This window comes from Rhinolophus sinicus, chromosome 8 (assembly GCF_057876585.1).
Source record: "Rhinolophus sinicus isolate RSI-liver-muscle chromosome 8, RSI-T2T, whole genome shotgun sequence".
NCBI classification, from domain to species: Eukaryota; Metazoa; Chordata; class Mammalia; order Chiroptera; family Rhinolophidae; genus Rhinolophus; species Rhinolophus sinicus.
Window position 1 is genome coordinate 38,433,138 of NC_142508.1, and position 10,954 is coordinate 38,444,091.

At 55.1% G+C, this 10,954-nt stretch overlaps 3 protein-coding genes across 10 annotated transcripts; 2 read left to right on the forward strand and 1 right to left on the reverse strand.

Moving 5' to 3' along the window:
• Positions 1–302: 302 nt before the first annotated feature.
• FGF21 (fibroblast growth factor 21) lies at positions 303–1,867 on the reverse strand. The gene is made up of 3 exons (XM_019741462.3): positions 1,461–1,867; positions 1,274–1,377; positions 303–686 (listed from the first exon to the last, which is right to left on the reverse strand). Exons 1-3 carry the CDS (start codon positions 1,690–1,692, stop codon positions 396–398), a joined length of 627 nt encoding a protein of 208 aa, XP_019597021.1. The 5' UTR covers positions 1,693–1,867; the 3' UTR covers positions 303–395.
• Positions 1,868–2,128: 261 nt separating this feature from the next.
• Positions 2,129–6,443, forward strand: FUT1 (fucosyltransferase 1 (H blood group)). 6 transcript variants are annotated; one of them, XM_074316143.2, is made up of 4 exons: positions 2,130–2,498; positions 3,091–3,326; positions 3,515–3,709; positions 4,225–6,442. In XM_074316143.2, the coding sequence occupies exon 4, from the start codon at positions 4,227–4,229 to the stop codon at positions 5,337–5,339; it is 1,113 nt and encodes a 370-aa protein (XP_074172244.1). In that variant the 5' UTR covers positions 2,130–2,498; positions 3,091–3,326; positions 3,515–3,709; positions 4,225–4,226; the 3' UTR covers positions 5,340–6,442. The 6 variants fall into 6 exon arrangements, with proteins under 6 accessions (XP_074172242.1, XP_074172243.1, XP_074172244.1 ...); XM_074316141.2 differs by lacking the exon at positions 3,515–3,709 and having other exon boundaries at positions 2,129–2,498; positions 4,225–6,443; XM_074316142.2 differs by lacking the exon at positions 3,515–3,709 and having other exon boundaries at positions 2,129–2,489; positions 4,225–6,443.
• Positions 6,444–7,110: 667 nt separating this feature from the next.
• Positions 7,111–10,951, forward strand: IZUMO1 (izumo sperm-oocyte fusion 1). 3 transcript variants are annotated; one of them, XR_002138159.3, is made up of 9 exons: positions 7,117–7,802; positions 8,134–8,208; positions 8,589–8,675; positions 8,937–8,957; positions 9,260–9,340; positions 9,539–9,639; positions 9,900–10,053; positions 10,356–10,698; positions 10,808–10,951. XR_002138159.3 is itself a non-coding variant. In XM_019741652.3 (9 exons), the coding sequence occupies exons 1-9, from the start codon at positions 7,568–7,570 to the stop codon at positions 10,929–10,931; spliced, it is 1,095 nt and encodes a 364-aa protein (XP_019597211.3). In that variant the 5' UTR covers positions 7,117–7,567; the 3' UTR covers positions 10,932–10,951. The 3 variants fall into 3 exon arrangements, 2 of the variants coding, with proteins under 2 accessions (XP_074172256.2, XP_019597211.3); XM_019741652.3 differs by having other exon boundaries at positions 10,356–10,572; XM_074316155.2 differs by lacking the exon at positions 8,937–8,957 and having other exon boundaries at positions 7,111–7,802; positions 10,356–10,572.
• Positions 10,952–10,954: the final 3 nt, after the last annotated feature.

Below are 10,954 nucleotides of genomic sequence, written 5' to 3' on the forward strand. Positions count from 1 at the left end.
TGGGCCTGCAGTCATTAAAAACAATCCCTTGTTATTGAGGTACCTCTGAGAAATAGTTCCACAACATTAACACGAGAGTGGGGGTGGAGTGGGTAGGGATAAGTACTGTCCTGTCAGAGGGCAGGTATAATCACAGTCCCTGGGGACACATTATTGGAGCAGAAAACTGCGGCCCAGGGGAAAGCTGGGATCTTTCTAGAGATTTATGGCAATGGGGGGCCATGGGGATTTTGGAAGGTCAATGGGAGACAGGGAAGCAGATCCCATTACTTCCCTCAAACACATATATGCTCACTCTGATCATCCTCTCAGATTCTTTATTATTCCAAGTAAGAAAAATAAATAACATAAATAACCCAATAAATAAACAGGAGACCCAATAATAGTCTGTGGCTTCAGGAAGTGTAGCTGGGGCTTCGGCCCTGCAAAGGCCATACCATGCTCAACGGATCTGAGGAGCCCACATCGGGAGGTTCCGGGGCCAGGACCCTTGGAGGCTCTGGGGGCTCTGGGGGCTGGCCTGGCAGTGGCAGGAATCGGGTGGGTCCCCAGGGGTCCAGGTCCCAAGATGGGGAGTTGTGAGGCATCAGGCGGAGTGGGAGGCCTCGGGCCTCAGACTGGTAAATGTTGTACCCATCCTCAAGAAGCAGCTCCCGGAAGCTGCAGGCCACGAGGTCAAAGTAGAGCTGAGGGGACAAGAACAGAGATCAGAGACACCTCCACACCTTCCCATGGCAGGACCCAGGGGTCCAGGCCTCCCACCCCATCCTCTAGGACACAAAATAATAAAAGCTGACTCCTCCTTTACCCCTGGGAAGTCCTGCAAGGTCCACCTTCCTGTCCCCACTTCACAAAGAGGAACATTCCAGCCCAAGGACCAGTCAAGGTTCACCGAGGCCAAGCAGGGGAGTCTGGCTACCAAAGGTCATGGTCACTGTACAGGCCATGGGTTCCCAGAGCATTAGCCAGACATGTAGAAACCCTTGGGGTCAGCAAGAGTTACGAGACACAGGACTCTGTCTCTGAGTCCATTCTGCCATTCACAGGCCTTGTGAATTGGAGCCAGTGGTGTCCCTGCCTGAGCCTCAGTTTCTCCTTTTTGCAAACATTAGTATCAACAGGCCCCAGCTCCACAGGTTGTGGAGAGGTTGGACCATGCAGAAAGCCCAGAACCAAGCCTGACCCAGGCCACGGGTGCCAGATGTGGTACTCGAGATGATGAAGATGGTGGGAGGAAGGATAGAGTGGGAGGAGGGGTGTCCTGAAAACTCACCGATCCATACAGTGTCCCATCTGGCCCCTGGCACAGGAACCTGGATGTCTTGACTCCCAAGATTTGAACTACACCTGGCTTCAGGGCTTTAAGCTCCAAGAGACCTGAAGGGAGAAAGTGATCAGGGACTCAGAGGGCCTTTTCCCAGTCCCTCCTCTCTCAGGACCAGATCTTGCCTTCTACTCACTTTCAGGGCTCCGAGGGGCAGCCCCCACCACTGTGCCATCAGCCCTGATCTCCAGGTGGGCCTCTGTCTCCTGGGCGTCATCTGTGTAGAGGTACCGTTGCCGGACTTGGCCCCCAAATTGGAGGAGAGGGCTGGAGTCTGGGATGGGGTGTGCCTGGCAGGCTCCCAGCAAGAGAGCAAGCACAAGCACCCACCATCCCAGGTGCTGGAAACTGGCCTTGTCTGAGCCCATCAATGGCTCACATCAGACGAGGTCTGAGGTCTGGAGACTGAAGAGCTGAATGGTCTAGATTCTGTTTCAGAGCCCGCTTGTCCAGGGCAGCAGACTTACAGATGAGTGCTCAGGTGGCCCGAATGCATGTGGATTCCCAGCCGACAGGACACCCAAGTCCCTTGGGATAGATGCAGAAGCTTCAGAATTTATACCCAGACAAAACCGCCCAATCATTTTCCCCATGCCTGACCCATGATATTTGACCCACTTGGCAGGAACAAGGATTCCACCGTGGCCAGGTCAGCCTGAACAGATGATGCAATCAGAGGGTCCTTCCAGCTGTGGGACTGGACTCCTGGGTCTGAGGGAGGAGGGGTTGGGGGTTGGACTCCTGGGTCTGAGGGAGGAGGCACTGGGGGCCTATAAAACCACCCACCTCCCTCGATGACTGATGCAGATTTTGTCCCATAACTGGAATTTCTGCATCCCACCTGAATTGCTAGGTTTCTGGGGGTCAGACACTGAAGTTCTTGGATCATCAGGAAAGCAGCAAGTGCCACATGACCAAAGTGTCCTTCACAGGGACACAGGTGTCCTGATCTGGAAGCCTCTCACTTGGCTGGGAGCCACCTCCAATCTCAACCTCACCAAACCCTGCCCAGACGCCGCTAGTACATCAAATGTCCTGACCACCTCCTCTTCTCTGATGCAATCTTGTGTCTTTCACAAGAGAAGCTACCACCCCAATCCCAGACAAAAGCTCTCAGAATAGCCTGGGGGTGGGGTTGGGAGAGTCTCTGACTCAGAGTTGGCAGGTGAGGCAGGTGAGCTAGGCTCAGGAAGGGAAAGTTACATCCAAGACCCAAAGGGAATGAGGGGTGGGCAATTTCCTAGAACCTAAGGGTGCAGAGATGGGACACTGGTGCTGAAGGAGGAAGGCGCTGGAGGCCTGGATTTCTCAATCTGAGGACTCCCAAACCCCAGCCCTGGGCCTGAAAGAATTAGAGTCAAATGCGGAGTCAAGTCAAATTCCAGAGTCTTTGAGTCATTGAATGACAATGGTCAGACTGCTCAGGCCAGGGTGAGGAGGGCAGGAGCCTTCAAAACAGCTTCAGCTCTGCGGGGCAGAAGCCTTCCCGCGCGGGGCTCTGGCCTCTGCCACAGGCAAAGATGATGGACTCTCCCCGTTCCCTTTCTCGGGAGATGCTGCCTCCCGGACGTGCCCTTCTAGAAAGCAGCAGTTAGGCGCCAGACCTAGAGTCTCCCCCAAAGGAGTCTGAGGGCCTCGACTCTCGAATTTGCGGGTGAACAGGGTGGGGGTGTCAGCGGCCCCTGATGGGCGGCCCTGAGAAGTGGAGGAGGCTTGCCATCCGCTCCTGGTGCAGCCTGGCAAACAGGTTTTCCGTTCCCACCCAGAGGACGTCGTCCGAGACAGAGGATCGCCTTCCCCGCCGGGGCCGGGTTTCGGGCCCCACTCCAGGGGTTGGGGCGTGGAGGGGCTCAACGCATCCAAGTACACCCGGCAGGTGGTAAACCAGGCACCGGAGGGGAAGAGGGAGAGGTTGACGGACCGGAACGCCAGGATCCAGCAGTGCAGCTGGGAGCTAGATCGCCACCTCCACAGATGGATGACGCTGCTCCTAGGTGGCCAGGTAGGATGCCGGGGGCAGAGCCCTCTCGCTGGCCAGTGCCTGGGAGGAGGAGGGCGAGGGTGGCACGTCTCCGGGCCTGGAGAGGGTTGGGCGCGAGGGCTACCACCCTAGCCCGGGGCGCCTGGTCGGGTCCCAGGGAAGGGGCGGGGCTCCGCTTCCGAGGTGTCTGCCTGGCTGCGGAGGTACAGAGGCTGTGAACCTGCGACCGCGCCCACTCTCCTTGGTCGCCGAGCCCTCGCCGCCAGTCCCGGGAGGCGGCGTGGAGGGAAGGGCTGCGGGTTTTGGGAACTTGGAGTCCACGGTTCCGTGGCGACCGGATGTGAACTGATCTTGGGGACGGCGCTCTCTGTCATACTGTGTATTGCCACCCGCCAGAAGCTCAGGTTAGTGGGAACTGCGGATACCCCAAATCCAGCAATCGCGTCTTCAGTCCCAGGAGTCTCTTCCACCCCCACCCCACCCCACTCCCAACTCCTGCTCCTCCAAGAATCAAGATCTGTTATCAGTCCTGGGCCTCCAGCTTCTCATGTTCTACTTGACCTGTCGCTTGTCACCTCTGTGGTCGACTGCCCCTTACACACAAATACACCTGAGAAAGGAGTTGGTGGGACACAGCCCAACTTCAGTAGGCCTTATAGGCGGGGAGCGTGAGATTGAAAGACAGGGGGACAAGGTTATGGACCCTGGACCATTGCTATCTTGGAATTCAGCAATTTTCACTGTCTCCCATCCCTGCCCACCCCACCCCCCAAATTCCAAGTCTCCAGTTGCTCTTCCCTCAGACCCAGAGTCTAAACCCTCAGTTCCTTCGTTCCATCGGGCCCCTGGGTCTGAGGGAAGAGAGGCTGGGGGCCCTCCAGCTCTGAGTTTCTGCTAATTCATTTTCTATCCCCTGCAGCCATGTGGGCCGTCAGCCGACGTCATCTCTGTCTGACCTTCCTCCTAGTGTGTGTTCTTTCATCAGTCTTATTTTTCCACATCTCTCAAGACCTCTTTCACAACGGCCTGGACCTATCTGCCCTATTTGCAGACCGACACCTGCTGACAAATCCTGTGGCCATCTTCTGCCTGTCAGGCACGCCGATGAGCCCCAACACCTCCTCTTCCTGTCCCAAGAACCCTGCCTCCCTCTCAGGCACCTGGACTATCTCCCCAGCGGGCCGCTTGGGAAATCAGATGGGGCAGTATGCCACTCTGCTTGCCCTGGCTCAGCTCAATGGCCGCCGGGCCTTTATCCTGCCGGACATGCATGCTGCCTTGGCCCCCGTGTTCCGCATCACCCTGCCTGTGCTGGCGCCCGAGGTGGACAGCCACACGCCTTGGCGGAAGTTGCAGCTGCACGATTGGATGTCAGAGGAGTACGCCCACTTGAAGAACCCTTTGCTGAAGCTCACCGGCTTCCCCTGCTCCTGGACCTTCTTCCACCATCTCCGGGAACAGATCCGGAGTGAGTTCACCCTGCATGACCACCTTCGGGAAAAGGCCCAAGGTTTCCTGAGACAGCTCCGCCTGCCAGGCACTGGAGTCCTCCCGCGCACTTTCGTGGGTGTCCACGTGCGCCGTGGGGACTACCTGGAGGTTATGCCCCAACGCTGGAAGGGTGTGGTGGGTGATGGCGTCTACCTCCAGCAGGCCATGGACTGGTTTCGGGCTCGGCATGAAGCCCCCATCTTTGTGGTCACCAGCAACGGCATGGGGTGGTGCCGGGAAAACATCAACACCTCCCAGGGGGATGTGATCTTTGCTGGTGATGGGCAGGAGGAGTCACCTGAGAAGGACTTTGCGTTGCTCACACAGTGCAACCACACCATTATGACTATTGGTACTTTTGGCTTCTGGGCCGCCTACCTGGCCGGTGGAGACACTGTCTACCTGGCCAACTTCACCCTGCCTGACTCCAGCTTTCTCAGGATCTTCAAGCCGGAGGCTGCCTTCCTGCCTGAGTGGGTGGGCATTAATGCAGACTTGTCTCCACTCCAGAAACTGCCGAGGCGTCTTTCTGGAATAGCCTGATCAATCTAGGGCCAGCATTGTGCGTCTCCAGAATCCTAGCAGCTTCTGGAGAAGCTCGTGGTGGTCCAGCAGCAGGTGGGCACCCATTTCTAGTGATTCTAATTGGCTCAGAGCTTCCTGCAACTGCCTGAACATTCTAGAACCAGCAGAAGACATTTTCCTGATGATTGGCAATGTCTGGGGAGACTCATGACAGTTCTGCAAGGCACAGTGCCCACCTGTAGTTCCAAGCCTATATCCAGAGTACTTTTAGATGGCTGCCCACCCAGGAACCAGGAACTCCCCTCTTTAGTGTTGATCATTCTGGTCTTTTCTAGAAGAGATGTTTCTCCTTTCCTCAGTCTTCAGGACTGAAGCAACTCATGGATGTTCTAGAGCAAGCACTCACCAACTCTCCTTCTGTTTCTGGAGTGGTTCTAGATGGGAATTTGTTCTAGAGGGGCCCAGTTCTAATGCCTGTGAAGAACCCTGCAGGGCCCTTGCAGAGGGGAGAGGGTTCTGGAATTCCAGACAACTTTGGTGAAAAATCAAATGAAGGTACAACCAGAAGTTCAATACCTCACCACTGCCAGAAAGATTGATGCAAGATAAACTATGTATAGCTGGGACAGTTTGTGAGAAGAGTGGAATTCTATCCATCCTCTCAGCCCCTGAAAAAAACACACAAAGACTTTGGGCTGCTGGGGTTGATGGGATGGATTTTTCTGGAGGTCAATCAACACAAACATGCCCTCTGGGCTTGTAGAAAGCCACCGGTATTGCGCCCCTTGCCATCCATGGTCTGTCTGCTAAATCTGGCTTTGGGCAAATGAGGGATGGAAAGATCCCAAGGTATGCAGACAGGCCTCAAGCCAAGCAGGAGCACCCTTGGCCAGGGTCTGGCCAAGGAGGATGGGATTCTTGACTCAGATTCCAGGAACCCCTTGATGCTTTTTGAAGGGGGTGAAGATAGATCTTTTATTGCAGAATTGTCTAAGAATCTAAGCCTCTTTTTTTAGTCTTCTCAGGGAGTTTTGGGAGACTTTCCCTACTCAGCTGCCATAGTGAGAGAGGGAGGTATGGATTAAAAGTCTACGTCACCAACTCCTGTCTCTGTAGGCTTTTTTCCTTTTCCTTTTTTTTTTGAGTCTTGTGTGCATGAGTGTGTGAGTGAGTGAATGAGTAGGGGGAAAAGTTCAGAACTTCCAGGGACTCTCATGACTCATATCTTAGGGTATTGTCCCTGCTCAGATTTGGCCGCCTCTTGTTGTGGGATTTGTGGTCTCTGAGCCGCAGTTCCTTTCTCCGGACTCTCAGTATCGGGCTCCCAGACCGATTTCCTTTGGAACCTTGACGTGCAGCCCCAGAGGCTGGAAGAGAAGGTGGGGGAGGAAGTGTGCACAGAGTATAACTGTTGAACTACACTTCCCATAAAGGTATGGGGTTGGTTGAGGTAATCAGCTACGGAGACCCCGGGGTCTTCTGGGAATCGTAGTCCTACGGCTGGGAAGGGCCACTTCGCGCGTCCTCGTGGCTCGATCACTGGCTTTCCAAAGGGTCCTGGGCATCTAACCGGAAGCCTGGGTCTTGTGGCCCAGGGAGAGGAGGAGGCTGAAGGGCAGAATTTCGTTCCTCGTTTCTGGAAAGCCAGAGAAGACAGGATACTTCCACCTCAGTCGATGCCGGGAAACTTCCGGTCTGAAAAGGCGGCTGCTTCTGTGACATCAAGGAGGAGTGGGCGGGGCCTCCCTTTGTTGCGGTCCAATCGGACTCAGAATTGGGCTTCCGGGCGGGGCCAGGGAAGCCTCCAGGGACTATCTTTTGGGAATTAGGGGTTCTACGTGGGAAGCTCTATGGTCGAGGCTGTGGGAGTTCCTTGTAGATAGGGGCGAACCGTGACTCTAACCGCAGTCAAATGCTCTCTATTACAAACCTTACCCCCAACAAAACCCTTAATTTTAGTAGTGGGAAAATATCAGTGTGGAAGGACGTGGCTCGGTCCTCCTCTCTTAAAGCCCTCAGAAGCCGGACTCGGCTCTTCAGCGAACCCTAGTGTTCGAGGATACATCACGCTGGAGAGACTGTCGGGCAGCAGTTGTCGAGGGTGCAACGGGATTCCTCGGTTTCCTAACAAGAAGTGTGCGCCTTGTAAATTTAGGGTCCCTTAGTCTCGGGAAGGGCATCTCTCCGTTTACCCTCACTTCCTCTCGGTTTGGGGTGAGAGGACTCTTCCAGGGGTTCTGCCCGCAATGGGGCCGCGGCTTCCCCTCCTGGTGGCGGCGCTGGCCAGCTGCCTGCTTCCTGCCCGGACTTGTGTCCTGTGTGATACAAAAGTCGTGGAAGCGCTAAACTCCTTGGAGATGGATTACCTGCCTGGCCACCTGGGGGCCGAGCACCACAAAAACTTGATGAAAAGGGTAAAGCAGGCCTTGCAGGATTTCAAGGAACTGCCGTTTGACGAGGATTCCTATCTGGGGGTCGTCGGTGAGGGCAAGGTGGAGCCCGGACCCCCGGTCCTGGGAAAAGAGGGTTCTGGGGCTAGGATTGCTGGGGGCAGGGGGGAAAAGGCTGCAGGCAGAGTCTCCTGTGTTCGGGAATGGAACAGGTTGTGGTACAGATTTCGGGGTTCCCGGGGCTAGGAAATACTGTGTTCCCGTAGCCCTAGCCTGCAATTTAATAAAACTACAACTCCCAGAAAGCAACGGGAGGGTAAGGCCTTAACTAGACCTATCCATACCCATGGGTATTGTAGTTTTTAAGACTAGGTGAGGCAATGAGACAATACTGGAACCTGGCGTTCTATCTCTCCCCATAGATGAGCCCACACTGGAGAAGGCATCCTGGAGTTTGCTGAAGGATCTGAAACGCATCACGGATAGTGAAGTAAAAGGTAATTGCACGGAGGGGACATGGGAGGGGCTCCAGAATCCCAGGGAAATGATTGCTGCTGATGATGCTTGGTCTGGGGGTCAGGTACTGAGTTTTGGAGCCAGACTGCTTAGGTTAAAATTCTGGCATTGCCACTTCCTAGCTGTGTGGCCTTGAGCGAGGGATTTTGCAGCTTCCGCACCTCTAAAATGGAGACCATAACAGTGACCTTACCCCATTTGTTGCTTAGCCATTATGTTAGGTGGTCATTTCAGTTTCACTGTCCTTCCTTGAGAAGGCCCAAAAGCGGAATACCGGAGCAGCAGACTGAGGCAAACTTCCTGTACCTCGCACTTGGAAGTGGGGGAGGGGACCACTTTGTTTCATCCTGCTTCTTCCTAGATGAGCTCTTCGTGAAAGAGCTATTCTGGATGTTGCACCTGCAAAAGGATACCTTTGCCAGATATGCTGCTCACTTCCAAAAAGAGGGTGAGTGAGGGAAGATGGGAGTCCTGGACCCCAGCCCCCCTCCTTCCACAGGCCGAGAGTCCCTGTCCCCAGCCCCTTTCTTCTCAAGTCCAGTCCCTCAGCTCTCCCAACCCTCTCCCCCCTTAGACCCAGGGGTCCAGGCCCCCAGGTCCTTCCTCCCTCAAAGCCAGGAGTTCCAGCCCCAGCCTCTTCCTTTGCCCCTTCCCTCATCCTTTTTAACTTAAAAATCTGATCCTCATTTTTTTCTTTCTGCGGAGGCAGATTTTTGTCCCAACGAATGTGGTAAGTTCAGATCAGGGGAGCTGGTTCTCTCTCCCTCATCCTTGCCCCGTGAATACCCAGCCTTTCTCCTCCCCCTTTTGGGTCTTGGTGTTTCTTCATTCTCCGCGTCTGGGAGGTTCCTAGGTCTTCAGTATTCCTCCTGCACCCAAAACCTTCTTGGCGAGCGCAGCTCATTCTTTTGCACTGGTTAGATTCCGCTTCCTACAGGACTGCGCTCTAGTCCCGCCCCGCCCTTGGCCCTGCCCTCTCCTTTTAGCCCCGCCTGCTAGTGGGCGAATACCACCTTGACCCTGCCCCTTCAGGTATGATGTTGCAGACGCTGATCTGGTGCAGTAACTGCAAGAAACAGGTTCACGCTTGTCGGAAGTCCTTGGATTGCGGGGGTGAGAGAGCTGGGTCCAGCAGGAGGGGTTGGTGCAAGAGGGGCGGTGCAAGAGGGGCGGAGCCAGAGGAGTGACTGAGTCTAGAGAGGGCGGAGACTAGAGCCAGCAGATGAGAAAAGGCGGGGCCAACCTAGTGGATGGAAGTTGGGGGAAGGCCAAGAACCCAAGGGGCTTCCTACAGTAACCCCCTATCCCTAGAGCGCAAAGTCGAGGTCCATGAAATGGAAGACATGATCCTGGACTGTGAGCTCAACTGGCATCATGCCTCTCAAGGCCTGACCGATTACAGCTTTTACAGGGTGGGGCCCTCCAACTCCTGTAACCCTTGAATTCCAAGTCCATCAGGCCTGTGTGAACCCTGTATCCACAGGCCTGCACCCACAATCCCCATGACCCATGACCTACCAGACTTGGCTCCCACTCACCCTGGTGACCCCATGCCCTGACCAGTACACTCAGGACTCCCATCTCCCATTGAGGCCCCGTGATCTTCTTACCCCTGTACTCCCCCAACCCCTGAACTCCCCAGGCCTCTGTGACCCCTTGAGCTTGGGTCTAGGTTTGGAGGAACAAGTCTGAGACCTTGGTGTCCAAGGGGAAAGAGCCTACCCTGACCAAGATCATGGTAGACCCACTGGATGCAGGCACCTATCGCTGCCAGCTGGACACCGTGCAATCCAGCCCGGCCACGGTCATCCGTTTTCATGTCACAGGTCAGTGCTGGGGAGTTGAAAGAAGTATGGGTTTCAAGGTCCTGGAGTTGGGGGTGGTCCGCTTCAGGGGCGTGGCCTATAGGGGCATAACTTCCTGTCGGGTTTTCAGGCTTCCTGACCTGGGTGTGGCCTCTGGCCACAGCTGCAGGGTTCCCCTCTGGGTTTGTTCCCCGCTACACACAATTGGAGGCTGGAGGCGCGTGATTATCCTTCAGGGCTTGGGGCAAGTTGGTGAGGGGAGGGTTTGCCTTGGCGGGACCTTCATGCCTTCCCAGGACTGTTCTTCCCTTCTCCTCTATCAGTGTTGCCCAAAAGAATCGCGGAGGAGATACCATCATCAAACATCCCAAGCCAGGATGAGGTGGCCCCGAATGAGATGACTTGGAGTGTCACCAAGTCGTCTACAACCCTCCAGTCTCCGTCATCACAGTCTCCAACGGCAGAGAATATACTGAGAGGCCGCCTGGTCGGGCTGCTGATCTGGATCTCTGTGGTGCTGATAGCCGGCATTGCCACCACGTGAGCTGCCCACTGAAGAAGGCAGAGCTTGGAATGAGGGGCGGGGCTTCCAATACAGAGGGGTGTCTGGGAGCTTCGGAACCCTGAGAGCTGGACTTCTATTGGAGATGGGGCTTAAAAAACAGGGTAGGGATTACCTAGGAGGATAAAGCTTGGATAATTGCTAGAATAAGATCAAATACAGGGAGTCTGGGATCTGATCTAGTTTTGCTATTTGCACCCCACCTTCCCCCAGGATACTTTGCTATCGGTCTGAGAAGGTCATGGACTCCATAAAATCCTGGTTGGGCACTGGCAGTGAAGCTGCGCAGAGCTCCCAGGTTCCAGAGGAAAAGGCTACAGAATCAAGGAGCCAATAAAGATTTATTTGGTTGTCTAAGTA